Raw genomic sequence first — 16,412 nt, forward strand, 5'->3', positions numbered from 1 at the left:
GGTGGTTATTTGATCACCTCTGCGGTTTTTATTTTTTGCGCTATAAACAAAAATACAGCGACAATTTTGAAAAAATTCAATATTTTTTACTTTTTGCTATAATAAATATCCCCCAAAAAAGATATAAAAAAATATGTTTTCCTCAGTTTAGGCCGATACGTATTCTTCTACCTATTTTTGGTTAAAAAAATCGCAATAAGCGTTTATCGGTTGGTTTGCGCAAAATTTATAGCGTTTACAAAATAGGGGATAGTTTTATTGCATTTTTATAAAAACAAATTGTTTTACTACTAATGGCGGCGATCAGCGATTTTTTTCGTGACTGCGACATTATGGCGGACACTTCGGACAATTTTGACACATTTTTTAAACCATTGTCATTTTCACAGCAAAAAATGCATTTAAAATGCATTGTTTACTGTGAAATTGACAATTGCAGTTTGGGAGTTAACCACAAAGGGGGCGCTGAAGGGGTTATGTGTGACCTCATCTGTGTTTCTAACTGTAGGGGGGTGTGGCTGTAGGTGTGACGTCATCGATTGTGATTCCCTATATAAGGGATCAAACGATCGATGGCGGCGCCACAGTGAAGAACGGGGAAGCTGTGCTTACACACAGCTCTCCCCGTTCTTCAGCTCTGGGGACCGATCGAGGGACTCCAGCGGCGATCGGGTCCGCGAGTCCCGCGGTCACGGAGCTTCGGACCGGGTCACGTGCACGCGTGCGCGACCCCACGGCTGGGCTTAAAGGGCAACGTACGGGTACGTTGATGTGCCCAGCCGTGCCATTCTGCCGACGTATATCGGCATGAAGGGGTCCTTAAGTGGTTAATAATAACTTAACTATAACTAGCTTTTAAATGATAGGTATTGGAATTTCCTTTCAAATTTGGCTGTTAGTGAACCCAACGAATATTAATTTATCCAAAATTACGAATTACCTGAAATAACGAATGCCGTATCTAAACGAATGGAACATAAGGATCTAATAATAATAATAATAACAATAATAATAAAAACGTTTTATTATTATTATTATTTATTATTAATTTGTGCCATTCCATTTATTTAGATGCGGCTTTCGTTATTTTCGGATAATTCGTAACTTCAGATAAATTCATATTCGTTGCGCTCACTAACAGCCAAATTTAAAAGGAAATTCCAATACCTATAATTTAATAGTTAGGCCCCTTTCACACTGGGGCGGTGGGTGTGTGTCGGCGTAAATTTTGCGGCGCTATTCGGCCGCTAGCGGGGCGCTTTTAACCAGGCACGGGGCAAGCTTTAGTTTTAACCAGCTTTAGCTTTATGTTTCCCTCAGCCCCTTGCAGTTAAGAAGCCAAATGAGATGAGCCTGGCACCTCAGATGTTTCGGAACCACATTTCCCATGATGCTCCAGTACACTGCAGAGTGCCTGAGCATCATGGGAAATGTAGTTCCAAAACATCTGAGGTGCCAAGGTTCACCATCACTGTGCTAGACTATACCAGAACATTTTATACCTCAATTTTCTTTTTTTCTTTTTTTTTAATGGATAGCAATACAAGTCTTCTGATCAAAATGATTTTAGTCATAAAATGGATAAATAGGAGATTTATTTCAATGCAGCATCAGTCTTGGAATCGGAAGGTTAGATCTGTGTCGGACATCTCCCGCTCCAAATACGCATCAAAGATTTCATTCTGAGCCACTGTGAGATGATTCTTCCAGTCCCCGCAGACACCTGGAGACAGAGACATGCAGAGGCCGATCCATTAAAGCGGAACTAAAAGGTATCTGAGCACCACAGATCAAAACACGATTTAATTCAGTATTAACCACTTCAGCCCCCGGACCATTTGGCTGGCAAAAGACCAGGGCCACTTTTTGCGATTCGGCACTGCGTCGCTTTAACTGACAATTGCGCGGTCGTGCGACATGGCACAGAAACAAAACTGATGTCATTTTTTCCCCACAAATAGAGCTTTCTTTTGGTGGTATTTGATCACCTCTGCGGTTTTTACTTTTTGCGCTATAAACAAAAATAGAGCGCCAATTAAAAAAAAAATTCAATATTTTTTACTTTTTGCTATAATAAATATCCCCCCAAAAAATATATAAAAAAAAAATCCTCAGTTTAGGCCGATGTGTCCTAGAGAGTGATTCTAAATGTTAGGGGGCGTGGCTACGAATGACATGTCACTAATCGATGTTCCTGATGAGAGGGAACAGACAATCAGTGACATGTCAGGGGAAGAACGGGGAGATGTTGGGCCAGATTCACAGAGCAAGTACTACTGATAAGCCGGCGTCCTTTCAAATTTCCTGTGTCGTATCTTTAGTTTGAATCCTCAAACCAAGATACGACGGCATTTGGGTAAGATCCGACAGGCGTACGGCTTCGTACGCCTTCGGATCTTAGATGCAATACTTCGGCGCCCGCTGGGTGGAGTTTGCGTAGTTTTCCGCGTCGGGTATGCAAATTAGCGATTTACGACGATCCACGAACGTACTCGCGGCCGTCGCATTTTCTAACGTCGTCTGTAGTCTGTTTTTCAGCGTATAGTTAAAGCTGGTATTTTGTGGCGTATAGATAGACTTGCCATGTTAAGTATGGCCGCCGTTCCCGCGCCGAAATTTGAATTTTTTTTTTTTTTTGCATAAGTCGTCCGTGAATAGGGATGGACGTAAGTCACGTCTAAGTTAAAAAAATGACGTTGTTGCGACGTCATTTCGCGCAAAGCACGGCGGGAAATTTCCGGACGACGCATGCGCAGTTCATTCGGTGTGGGGACGCGCTTCATTTAAATGAAACCCACCCCCTGATCGCAGATTTGAATTCCGCCGCCAGAAATACACTACACCGCCGTAACTTACGGCGCGAAATCGCTGAGGACTCGAAATTCCGCCAGGTAAGGTACGGCGGCGTAGCGTATCTCTGATACGCTGCGCGGATCCAATTCTCTCTGGATCTGGCCCATTGTGTTTACACTGACATCTCCCCGTTCTTCTTCTCTGTGACCCGATCGCGGAAAATGGCGGACATCGAGTCCGCGGGTCCCGGGGGCACGGTCACGGAGCTCACGACAGGGTTGCGAGCACAGCGCCGGCAGCCTGCGCGCGACCACTCGGCGGCAATTTTTCTACATTTGCGCAGCCGTGCCATTCTGTTGACGTATAAGTTTGTGCGGCGGTCGGCAGGCAGTTAATATTCAAAGCAAACTCACCCACTCATCCATATCTCCATGATTTATTTTGTCGAGAAATCAATTTGAAAAATACCCTCTACCACTTCTAACTGTGGTCATCTAGAGTAAGGGCAATCTGCCCTTACTGAAGATGACAGCTCATGCATTAGGGCATCTTGAGTAAGGGAAATCTGCCCTCACTCAAGATGACAGCTCAGGCATTAGGACATCTTGAGTAAGGGCAATCTGCCCTCACTCAAGATGACAGCTCATGCATTAGGGCATCTTGAGTAAGGGCAATCTGCCCTCACTCAAGATGACAGCTCATGCATTAGGACATCCTGAGTAAGGGAAATCTGCCCTTACTGAAGATGACAGCTCATGCATTAGGACATCTTGAGTAAGGGCAATCTGCCCTCACTCAAGATGACAGCTCATGCATTAGGACAGCTCTTAACTATGCATCTTAACTAAAACTACGATTTTATCATTTGGAATGGAGTGAGGTTGAGGGCCTTTACCTTTCCGCATAAAAGGGGAGATGGTGTGGTCCATGACCGATGAGGGTATGGTAGAATAATTGGACATTTTGTTTTCCTTCATAGCCTTGAACGTGGTGTGCTGGTGGATCTTCTCCAGAACATCGTCAGGAAGGTCTTTCTCTACGAACTTCGAAACCTTCTTGATCTCACGCTTTGGATCCTTCACCCAGAGAGAAGAAGATGGAGACAATGAATCTGGTCTTAGCGGAAAGGACTGATACATTCATAAAGCATTTCTCCGATCCCTGAACTAGAAGACCTAAAATCTGCCATCAACCGAAAATGTGAGAAGACATCACAAGGATCAGTTGTGGTCGGGAAAACGAGACTTGTCAAGGTTTTCAAAATTCAATATTCAACTTTTCAACCAATGATATTTATATTGCTTTTATTGAGCTCTCAGTGCCCAGTAGGGGCCCCTTTTCGACAATGTCATTATCACAATATCATGGTCAGAGACTGCAGACGTAGTACAGTCCCTAGGATAAGTAATATATAATGGTCGACCCCGGCAAAAAACTACAGCAGTGATCCCTCCGTCTGGCCGATCGCTCACTTTGGGTTCCCCGGGGGTGATTCTGGTCAGTAGTGTAGCATGTCTTTACCTTGGCAGTGGCTCAGTCTTTCTCTCTCTTGTAGCACTGGGTAGCGTGGCTCTCTCTCTCTGGCGCTGGGTAGCCTGGCTGTCTCTCTGGTGGCGCTGGGTAGCGTGGCTCTCTCTGGTGGCGCTGGGCAGTGTGGCTCTCTCTGGTGGCGCTGGGTAGCCTGGCTGTCTCTCTGGTGGCGCTGGGCAGCGTGGCTCTCTCTGGTGGCGCTGGGCAGCGTGGCTCTCTCTCTGGTGGCGCTGGGTAGCCTGGCTCTCTCTCTGGCGCTGGGTAGCGTAGCTCTCTCTGGTGGCGCTGGGCAGCGTGGCTCTCTCTCTGGTGGTGCTGGACAGCATGGCTCTCTCTCTGGCTTCTGCCCAGCACACCCCTCTTTCTTTGTCCTATAGCACTCACACCCCTCAGCTTTTTTCCAGGCTGCAGTCTCTCAATCTCTCCCTTGATCGAACTGAGGCCTCCTTCCTGTTGAAAATGGGCCCGCCAATCTTCGGGACTACATGTCCCATGATGCTCTCCTCTCCTAGTCTCCTTTGATTGGCCCTCAGTTATGGCCAATGGGGAAGGAACGGAGCGGGCAGGAAGCTGGGCGGGGAACCTGATTAGAGCCATGTTTCTTTTCCCTGACAGGAGAAAGGGGGGGGGGGGCGAGCGGGGGAAACCTTTGACAGCCCGCAGCTCGCCTTTCTCCTGACACAGCGCCGCAGAGTTCTCTGCTGGACTGAGCAGGAAAAAGAGCCCACAGTCACACTACACTGATGGGGAGGCTTGACAGCACCTTGATGGTGTCACCCCGCTGGCTGCCTGCACCCCCATAGCGATGCCACTGTGCTGAATGTGCCGATCCGATATCTGATTCCAGGGGGGGGGCACTTGACCCCCCTTGCCCCTACCTGCAGACGCCCATGTGCACTATCCTCATAATGTAAAAGAAAAACTTCCTTTTACCTCTCCTGACTGAGCCAAATCCTCCTTGACTTGTGCCTCACACGCTCCCCCTCCTGGACACTGCAGCAGTAGAGGCAGTGGAGGTAATCCAGAAAGCAGTGGGTGGGACCAGGTGTGGACAGGTCTAATCAACACACCCCCAGCTATAGCACCAAGACCAAAGGACCAGCTGATTGGAGGTAAGGGTTGGAGGACCAGCTGATTGGAGGACCAGGGGGCATTTTGGTGACAGGTATATAAAAGTTTAACTGTGGTTTTTAAGGACCAAGTGAAGAAACCGTTTCACCTATCCTCTTCTAGCAGTTTAGGAGACTGCCTCACCTCCAGCATATCCTCGTAGAAAATATAGAGCACATTTTTCTGCTGTCTGATCTTCCACCAGCCCTTCACATGCTGGCTCCAGGAGCCAAAGGCAACTGCAAGAAAGAATATGACAATTTCAGTTCGATTACAGCTAGAAGGGGGGGGGGGGGCCAGAGGAGCGGGGCTCCGGCCGGCGCGCCGCTGGACCGTGGAGCAGGTGAGTGTCTGTTTATTAAAAGCCAGCAGCTACACTTTTTGTAGCTGCTGACTTTTAATAAACAAAAAAAAAACATCGAACTCCCCTTTAAGAGATCAGGGTTGGTGTATATATGTGACTAGTGATAACAGAAAGCAGAACTAGACATACAGTATTGGATAAGTACTGATCTATGGGGACAACTGCTGTGGGGGGGCTCTGATGAGGGACACCTGCTGTGGGGGGCTCTAAAGAGGGACACCTGCTGTGGGGGGGCTCTGATGGACACTAATGAAGACTTCTTAGGGGAGCATCTGTTTGAGTCGTAGCCATAGAAACATTTGTAAAGGGGATGAGTTAGTAAGATGACCACGCCCATGTAGGGGCGGCAGAAATATTTCTGCACCCAGGCGTCTGTGACCCTAGGATCGGCCCTGCCTGACACTTCTAAATTAAACCTGCTCCATGCTAGTTCCTGATATCCTGATTGTCCGTGCCTCTCTCCTACGCGTGTCGACACAGGGTCATGTGTCTTCCTCAGGAGGATTTCATGAACAATGAACACCAATTTAAGCCCTTCATACAACCAAGATAGGTATAAAAAAAGGAATACATACTTGTCCCATCCATAAAACCTTGAAAAAATTCCTCGAATGTCCCAGGATCCGGGTGGACAATGGCCATTTGGTAGAAATGATAATATGATACCAACACGTCTTTAGGATTGCGTGCCACATAGATCACCTGCACAGAGATGGAAAATAATCTGTAAAATTAAAACAGATCTGTGCAACGTGTGAAATATTCCAGCTGTTTAGTGGCAGCGAGCACCTGAATTCTATAATAAGAGGCTCCAAACAGTGTACACTGAGAGCTTGAACACTCTTTTACAGTAGATGAGCTGAGATGACCAAATGGAGCCACCATCACTGGCCTCTTTCTGATGTTAGTACAGCAATCTGAGCTATGGTGTTTTGACAGGGGGATGCCCCCCCGCCAGAACACTCCAGTCAGCGCTCTCAGCCATTGGCCGCTAGTGATGATCGGATGCCGATCGGCAGATGTTTTTCTGGCATGCCCCTTTGACAAAAGCCAAACAGGTTGTCGTACACAGGGGCCGAATGTCAAACCAGCCAATGCCATGTGTACCAGAGGAATGTGTTTATTTGTTTGCCTTAGAAGGAGACATTAAGGGCCAGATTCTGAAAGGACTTACGACGGCGTATCGCCATGTACGCTGTCGTAAGTCCGAATCCGACCCGTCGTATCTATGCGCCTGATTCTTAGAATCAGTTACGCATAGATATCCATTAGATCCGACAGGCGTAAGTCTCTTACGCCGTCGGATCTTAACTGCATTTTTTTTTTGACCGCTAGGTGGCGCTTCCGTCGAATTCCGCGTCAAGTATGCAAATTAGCTAGATCCGCGAATTCCCGAACGTACGCGCGGCCGACGCAGTAAAGTTACGACGTTTACGTTAGGCTTTTCCCGGCATATAGTTGCCCCTGCTATATGAGGCATAAGTGCGGCGTACCAATGTTAAGTATGGCCGTCGTTCCTGCGTCGAAATTTGAAAAAGTTACGTCGTTAGCGTAAGTCGTCTGTGAATGGGGCTGGACGTCATTTACGTTCACGTCGAAACCAATGACGTCCTTGCGGCGTACTTTGGAGCAATGCACACTGGGAAATTCCATGCGCCGTTCCGCAAAAGCGTCAATCACGTCGGGTCACAGTAGTTTTACATAAAACACGCCCCCCTGATCCAAATTTGAATTAGGCGGGCTTACGCCGGCCGATTTACGCTACGCCGCCGCAACTTACGGAACAAGTGCTTTGAGAATACAGCACTTGCCCGTGTAAGTTGCGGAGGCGTAACGTAAATCAGATATGTTACGCCCGCACAATTTTTACGCGGCTGTACGTGAATCCGGCCCTAAGTTTCCTTGAGTGTTTGAGTGGATACTCAACAAATGCCTGGGAAACATTTACACAAACTGTCCTCTAAAACAGGGGTCTGTTTAACAATGGGCCAGTTTGTTGTCCTTCAGTCTTTAGGAGGACCGGGTTGTGGCCAGCAGGGGGGGAAATATGGCCTCAGTGAAGGTGGTCAGTAGGAGGAGTAGTGCCCCTAATAGTAACAGGAATAGTATCCCATCATTCGTATTGGTGAGAAATATTGCCCCCAGTGTCAGTGGTAGGAATGGTGCCCCAAGGGCCGGATAACGGCTAGCAACGGGCACATCCTGCCCTTGGGCGCAGTTTGAAGACCCCTGCTCTAAAACAATGAACTATTGTTGTATGTTGGGCTAAATTCAGTTGGCAGTTAAATGTTTCTAGTGTTTTTACATGAATTATGTAACTGAAGGCAACAAGTCGGGTAACCAATGGTCAACATAGATTGACGTTTTGACATATATGACGCATGGCATGTATGATACAACAGTGTCATCTAGAGGTTGAGTTGAGAAATGTTCTCCCATAAAAAAGTAGTAAGAAAATGGGGGATTGTCTAATTGGGATTGTCTAATTGGGATTGTCTAACTGAACTTTCCAAATAAAAGGTCGACAGCCTAAGCCGACAGGAGGACCCTATAATGACGTAAAACACCAAAGAAGGTCTATGCCAGAAGAAACTTCATCTGATGATCGTGAAGCTGCTATAACCTGAGCTAAGTAACCTTTTTGTGTAGTCCTATTGTATATAGACTAGGGTTGTCCCGATACCGATACTAGTATCGGTATCGGGACCGATACCGAGTATTTGCGGGAGTACTTGTACTCCCGCAAATACCGCCGATGCCTAAATAGAATACTCTAGCCCCAACCCCCGCCGCCGCGGCCGCCGCTACACCGCATCCCGCCGCCGCTTGGTTAGAAACATTACAGCTTTCATTTGAATAGCTGTAGTGTTTCCTGCCGCGCCGCGTATAGACACTCCCCCTTGCTCGGGTGATCTGTCCAATCCCGAGCAAGGGGGAGTGTCTATACGCAGCGCGGCGGGAAACATTACAGCTATTCAAATGAAAGCTGTAATGTTCCCCGCTCGTGTTAACTAAGCGGCGCGGCAGCATGCAGGTAAGGGGGGGGGGGAGATGGCTGCTTATAAGGGGGACATGGCTGCATATATGGGGGGACATGGCTGCATATATGGGGGGACATGGCTGCATATATGGGGGGACATGGCTGCATGTGTGGGGACATGGCGGCATCTGTGTGGGACATGGCGGCATCTGTGTGGGACATGGCTGCATATGGGGGGGACATGGCTGCATATGGGGGGGGACATGGCTGCATATGGGGGGGACATGGCTGCATATATGGGGGGACATGGCTGCATATATAGGGGGGACATGGCTGCATATATGGGGGGGACATGGCTGCATATGTGTGGGGACATGGCTGCATTTGTGTGGGGACATGGCTGCATTTGTGTGGGGACATGGCTGCATTTGTGGGGGGACATGGCTGCATTTGTGGGGGGACATGGCTGCATTTGTGGGGGGACATGGCTGCATATATAGGGGGGACATGGCTGCATATATGGGGGGGACATGGCTGCATATGTGTGGGGACATGGCTGCATTTGTGTGGGGACATGGCTGCATTTGTGGGGGGACATGGCTGCATTTGTGGGGGGACATGGCTGCATTTGGGGACACATTTAAAAAAAAGTATCGGTATTCGGTATTGGCGAGTACTTGAAAAAAAGTATCTGTACTTGTACTCGGTCCTAAAAAAGTGGTATCGGGACAACCCTAATATAGACCATTGTTTATTTGCTAGGAAGGTGGTATTTTGCTTGTTGTATGTATATCTGTCAGTCTTGTATTGTTTTCCTATAATTTTAATATTTCGTAGTAGACCTGGATGTTCATAAAACAGGGATAAGAAGGTCTTGGAGGTCCGTTGAGCCCAAAACCGGGTGTGTGTTGCTTTTGTTATGTTGGTACTCTTTATACCGAGAGCTCCACCCCTCCACATTTCTATTTAGTATGTAGAGACACCTTTTTTTTTACTTTTTTAAGTTTTATAGATCGGTATCTCCAGAAACAGGGCTTGACCAGCTCTCCAATGGAATGTAGATCACACCAAAGCCTTGCACCTTGCAGTTCTTTTCCCAGAAGCTCTGTGGGACAAGCTCTATAGGTAGGTGAGATTTGATCACGCGCTGAGTCTCCATTGAATTCAGGATTTCAGTTCCTGGGGGGTGAAGAAGCAACAAAATTTCATTTTTTTCTTTAGAATTCCATATTGATGTACATTTTTCCCCCCTCCACTTCCTACCTTTCAATCATCTGCTGTTTCTTGGTGTTTTCAATTCACTATCCAAATACTGTATACTATCGCTATTTCCCATTAAAGAAGAATTCCAGGCATTATGGCCCAGATTCAAGTAGCAATTGCGCCTGTGTAACCATAGGTTACGCAGCGCAATTGCTTACTTGCCCCGGCGTTACGAATGCTCCTGATTCAGGAACATCGTAACGCCGACTGCAGCTTAAAATCTGCGTGGCATAAGGCTCTTATGCCACGCATATCTAGGCTGCATTCTTGCGATGACCGCTAGGGGGCGTTCCCATTGTGGTCAGCGTATAGTATGCAAATTGCATACTAACACCGATTCACAATGTTGCGCGAGCCCTGCGTACGCAATTTACGTTGTTTCCGTACGGCGTGTTTAGTGTAAGGCTGCCCTTTCTAATAGCAGGGGCAGCCAATGCTAAAGTATACCCGTCGTTCCCACGTCGCGACGTTCGAATTTTACGTAATTTGCGTAAGTGATTCGTGAATGGCGCTGGACGCCATTCACGTTCACTTTGAAGCAAATGACGTCCTTGCGACGTCATTTGCTGCAATGCACGTCGGGAAAGTTTCCCGACGGAGCATGCGCTCTACGCTCGGCGCGGGAGCGCGCCTAATTTAAATGATTCCCGCCCCCTACGGGATCATTTACATTAGGCGCCCTTACGCAGGGCAAGTTTACACAGCGCACACGCAATTTACGGAGCTACTGCTCCGTGAATCGCGGGTAGCGCAGTAAATTTGCGGGGGCGCAGGGCAAAAACGCTGCCCTGCGCCTCCGTAAATAAGGGGCAAATCTACCTGAATCCGGGCCTGTATATTTTTATATTGTTTCATTGGTCCAGCTTGAACATGCTATGCCTGAATCTATCCATTGCATATATGGGGTGGCCTGAAGAGAGGGGGCGGTGCCCGGGCGCTCCTAATGGACGGGCCGCCCATGTATTCTGGGATAGTGTCAGGAGCGTGCAGTGCTCCTGTTCCATGACAGCTGCTGGTCTCATTCCAGCATCCTGGTTTTGGCTGAGCTGCATTCTCCCTGTCTGTCTGTCTGTCCACCTGCACAGTGATTGATGTAGCCAGCCTCTGGGTGGAGACCAAACCTGATTTAAGCCAGCCAAACTCTCAGGGGCAGATCCTCGTACAATTGCATGGGCGCAGCGTATGTGAGATACGCTACGCCGCTGTAACTTACTTTTTTAATCTTTGAATCCACAAAGAATTTGCGCCGTAAGTTACGGCGGCGTAGTGCATCTCTCGCAGAGTAACGGCGCGTAATTCAAATCGGCGAGTAGGGGGCATGTTTAATTTAAATGAAGTGCGTCCCCGCGCCGAACGAACTGCGCATGCGCCGTCCCTAAATTTCCCGCCGTGCATTGCGCTAAATGACGTCGCAAGGACGTTATTGTTTTGACGTGGACGTAAATTACGTCCAGCCCCATTCACGGACGACTTACGCAAACAAAATAAAATATTTTCAAATTCGACGCGGGAACGACGGCCATGCTTAACATTGCGTACGCCACCAAATAGCAGCTTTAACTATGCGCCGAAAAAAGCCGAACGGAAACGACGTAAAAGAATGCGACGGCCGCTCGTACGTTCGTGGATCGTAGGAAATAGCTAATTTGCATACTCGACGCGTAATACGACGGGAACGCCACCCAGCGGACGCCGAAGAATTGCATCTAAGATCCAAAGGCGTACGAAGACGTACGCCTGTCGGATCTAACCCAGATGCCGTCGTATCTTGTTTTGAGGATTCAAAACAAAGATACGACGCGGGAAATTTGAAAGTACGCCGGCGTATCAGTAGATACGCCGGCGTACTCGCTTTCTGGATCTGCCCCTTAGGCTCCATATGCATACGGGACGCTTTTACAACTGCTCCTAAATGAATAAACTTCACAGATAGTAGTGATACGCCGGCGTACTCTCTTTGTGGATCTGCCCCATAGTGTCTTGCTTGTGATAGTGTTTGTAATGCATGCGTCCAGCTCCCTGTTTGCCTGCCTTGTTCCTGTGCCTGCTAGTTTGGATTCCCTTGTTGACAAACCTTGGATCAGATATCAACTACACTCAGATAGCCTGCCCAGAACCCGCATTTTCATGACTACTCTGCCTGTCTGACAACCACAAGTACCTGTTCGCTGTGCTCAATTCAAGTATGTGTTCACTGTGCTCAGTTCATGGCTGCCCTGGCATGGTAGCCAGACACTGTAGCATTGTGTTAGAGCTGCACGATTAATCGTTAAAGAACCTCCCAAACATTATATATATATATATTTTAGCAGAGACCCTAGAAAATAAAATGGCGGTTGTTGCAATATTTCATGTCACAATGTATATGCGCAGTGGTCTTTCAAACGCAATTTTTTTGGGGGAAAAAAACACACTCTATTAAACGACGAAACCGTAAAGTTAGCCCAATTTTTTTCTGTAATGTGAAAGACGATGTTACGCCGCAAGAATCGTGATCATTATTCTAAGCAAAAAAAAAATCATGCTTGTTTTACTCTTGGCTCAGGAAAATAAAAAAATTGTGCTATGTTCTGACTTACCTTTGGCCACATTGGGTACTGCAAACTCTAGGAAGGGCACCCGCTCATATATTGCACCTCTGGTCGTCTTTCTTGTGTCTCCACTATTGAGGATCAAATCCAAAATCTCACTCATCCAAGTGGTTCCTGGGAAAGAACAAAGTGACTACTTGTTTGCGCTTACTTCGACGCGGGAGCCTTATGCCACGCAGATTTTAGGCTGCAGTCGGCGTAACGAGTTCTCTGAATCAGGAGAACTCGTTACGCCGGCGCAAGTCAGCAATTGCGCTGTGTAACTATGGTTACGCAGGCGCAATTGCTTACTGAATCTGGGCCAGTGCATTTTTATAGCACAGTGTGATGAATGTGCTTACTCCATTACGAATGCTAGTTTTACCAGAACGAGCGATCCCGTCTCATAACTTGCGTCTGAGCATGCACGTTTTTTTCACGTCGTTAAAGCCCACACACGACCATTTTTTACAACCTTAAAAACGACAATGTTAAAAACGTTGTGAAAAAAATAGAGCATTTTCGAAATTTTTAATGCCCATTTTTTTTAATCGTGAAAAATGCTCTGAAGCCCACACACGATCGTTTTTAATGACATTAAAAAAAACGTAATGTGTGTCGTGTGTACGCGGCATTAATATGGGAGATTTCACCTTGAGGAATTCCTCTCACCTGACTTTGGGTACGTATTAATCATGATATCATCTTCTCTGGCCTGGAAGACCTGAACATTGGCCCAGTTTTCAGCAAAGGGTCCGAGGATCGGCATCCCGCTGACAATTTTTATCGGAGGACGGCTCATGTCTTCAGAACGGTCTGCTGTACAAACGTGCAAAAGTTATTGTAGAAAACATCTTGACAATTAGATGCAATAATCTTCACCATAAAACAGAACATTATGTAATGAAATCTAAAGAAAATTATACACATCTGGGCCCGGATTCACAGACATCGGCGCACATTTATGCCGCCGTAGCGTATCTCCTTTACGATACGCCGACGCAGCGCAGAGAGGCAAGCACTGGATTCACAAAGCCAGTGCTGCCAAAACTGCGCTGGGTTTCCTAGGTGTAAGTGGAAGTGGGCGTGAGCCATGCAAATGATGGGCCGAGCGCCAGACAGATACGTATAACTCTTTGGCCACGTACACACCACCGGATCTCCGCTGGAAACGATCCGCCGGATTTTTTCCAGCGGAGATTCCTCCTCCGGATTTGGATCCGATGGCGTGTACACACCATCGGATCCAAATCCGTGTGGAATTCATCCGCGGTGACGTGTCGCGCCGTCGCCGCGACGATGACGCGGCGACGTGCGCGACGCTGGAAGGTAAGTACTTCCACGCATGCGTCGAATCATTACGACGCATGCGAGGGAGGGGAGCGGACGGATTGATCCGGTGAGTCTGTACAGACGACCGGATCAATCCGCTGGAGCCGATTCAAGCGGATAGATTTCTTAGAATGCTAAGTAATTTATATCCGCTTGAAATCGATCGGCCCGAGGAATCTCCGCGGATAAATATCCGCTAGGCTGTACAGACGACCGGATTTATCCGCTGGAACTGATCCGCGGATCAATCCCAGCGGATAGATCCGGTCGTGTGTACAAGGCCTTAAGTATGGAGATTCTTTTCAGTGTGGACAGTTGCTTCCCTAGATTCAGAACCTTCCAGGGAATAAACGTGCTTACATTTTGCACAGCAGTATTTGCCCTGGTTCTGCGCAAAGCGCAAACGTGTCCCAAAAGACCGCTACACGTTAACAGTCGTGTGTCCCTCGAAGACACCAATGCGATGGAAACTAAGCTTAACCCTTTCTCTGCCAGAACCATTTTTTTGTTTTTGAAAAAACATTTGAGGCCTTAAGATTAGTTAAAAATAAAGGCCCAGATTCTCAAAGGACTTACGACGGAGCAGCGCCATCTACGCCGTCGTAAGTCCTAATCTGGCCCGTCGTATCAATGCGCCTGATTCTTAGAATCAGTTACGCATAGATATCCATTAGATCCGACAGGCGTAAGTCTCTCATGCCGTCGGATCTAAACTGCTTTTTCTTTTTTTTACCTCTAGGTGTCGCTTCCGTTGATTTCCGCGTCGAGTATGCAAATTAGCTAGATACGCGAATTCCCGAACGTGCACGCGGCAGACGCAGTAAAGTTACGACGTTTACGTTAGGCTTGTCCCGGCGTATAGTTGCCCCTGCTATATGAGGCGCAGCCAATGTTAAGTATGGCCGTCGTTCCCGCGTCGAAATTTAAAAAGTTACGTCGTTTGCGTAAGTCGTCCGTGAATGGGGCTGGACGGCATTTACGTTCACGTCGAAACCAATGACGTCCTTGCGACGTCATTTGGAGCAATGCACACTGGGATATTTTACGGACGACGCATGCGCAGTTCGTTCGGCGCGGGGACGCGCATCATTTAAATGATACACGCCCCCCACCCGCCGAATTTAAATTCCGTCGGGGGATTTGCGCTACGCCGCCGCAACTTACGGAGCAAGTGCTTTGAGAATACAGCACTTGCCCGTGTAAGTTGCGGCGGCGTAACGTAAATCGGATACGTTACGCCGCCGTAGGAGATACGCCAATCTACGAGAATCTGGGCCAAAATGCTTTGGCTGTACATACACTTTAAGACCGGGCAGATCTCCAGCATTTGTGCCACGTACAAGTCATAAAAGTGTCTATTACCTGACGGATGAACTGGACAGAGCCGGGAGGGGTTGGCGAGCCGTTTCTGTGTGCGGAACGGGGAGATGCAGAATCGGTTCTGAGACCAGGAGGTAGGAGGAGAGGCCCAGTCTGAGAGGGAAAGGGCGGCCTCTGTATTGCTGCCAAAAGAAAAAGGGAAATGTGCCTCCTATGCCAGATGGCTCTGTGCCAAACACAGGCTCCGTAAGCTTGCAATTATACATAAGCCGAAATTCCCGAAGTATCCTAAATAGCGACACACCCGGGACACAATGGTAGAGCCCTGGGGTTTAGGCAGGGAACTCCTCACCTAATTTGACGCAACGTGAAATTTCTTGCATGACATCTAATGCCGCATACACACCATCACTTTATGTGATGGAAAAAAACGACACTTTCTGTGAAGTAAAAAATGACGTTTTTGAAACTTCAATTTTCAAAGACGAAGTTGCCTACACACCATCGTTTTTCTCACAATGTTCTTGCAAAGTGAGGTTACGTTCCACCACGTTTTACCATTGAAGCTTGCTTCATAAGTAGCTTCTGGGCATGCGTGGATGAAAAAACGTCTTAGAAAACGACGTTTTTTGCTACACACGGTCAATTTCTGTGAAGTAAAAAGTGCACTTTTGAAAAACGACACATAAAATTGAAGCATGCTTCATTTTTTTTTGGTCGTTTTTTACAAGACATAAAACGACGTTTTCCCCCACACACAGTCAATTAAAGTGACGTTTTTAAAAACGTCATTTTTTTTCATCACATAAAGTGATGGTGTGTACGCGGCATTAGTGCGCCTATTGTTCTCTGCTATCCTCTTCTTTCAGCTAAGGGTTCCTACAAACTTAACCACTTAAGACCCGGACCTTTAGGCAGGTAAAGGACCCGGCCAGTTTTTGCGATTCGACACTGCGTCGCTTTAACTGACAATTGCGCAGTCGGGCGTTGTGTATATTGTGTGTGTATACTGTGTGTGTGTCTGTGTGTATATATATTGTGTATGTATACTGTATGTGTGTGTATACTGTGTGGCCCCATAATCTATTGCCTGGGGGCCCCATAATCTCCTAATACTCGGGGGGCCCCATAATCTCCTATTGCCCGGGGG

General features: G+C 47.5%; 1 protein-coding gene across 2 annotated transcripts; it reads right to left on the reverse strand.

The window, feature by feature from the left end:
• Window positions 1–1,577: 1,577 nt before the first annotated feature.
• On the reverse strand, window positions 1,578–15,433 carry LOC120943075 (sulfotransferase 1 family member D1-like). Of its 2 annotated transcripts, none has more exons than XM_040356167.1 (8): window positions 15,305–15,433; window positions 13,283–13,429; window positions 12,620–12,745; window positions 9,859–9,956; window positions 6,373–6,499; window positions 5,578–5,672; window positions 3,689–3,869; window positions 1,578–1,723 (listed from the first exon to the last, which is right to left on the reverse strand). In XM_040356167.1, the coding sequence occupies exons 2-8, from the start codon at window positions 13,410–13,412 to the stop codon at window positions 1,611–1,613; spliced, it is 870 nt and encodes a 289-aa protein (XP_040212101.1). In that variant the 5' UTR covers window positions 13,413–13,429; window positions 15,305–15,433; the 3' UTR covers window positions 1,578–1,610. The 2 variants fall into 2 exon arrangements, with proteins under 2 accessions (XP_040212101.1, XP_040212100.1); XM_040356166.1 differs by having other exon boundaries at window positions 13,283–13,426; window positions 15,305–15,388.
• Between the last annotated feature and the right edge of the window lie 979 nt (window positions 15,434–16,412).

This window comes from Rana temporaria, chromosome 6, assembly GCF_905171775.1.
Source record: "Rana temporaria chromosome 6, aRanTem1.1, whole genome shotgun sequence".
Classification (NCBI taxonomy): Eukaryota; Metazoa; Chordata; class Amphibia; order Anura; family Ranidae; genus Rana; species Rana temporaria.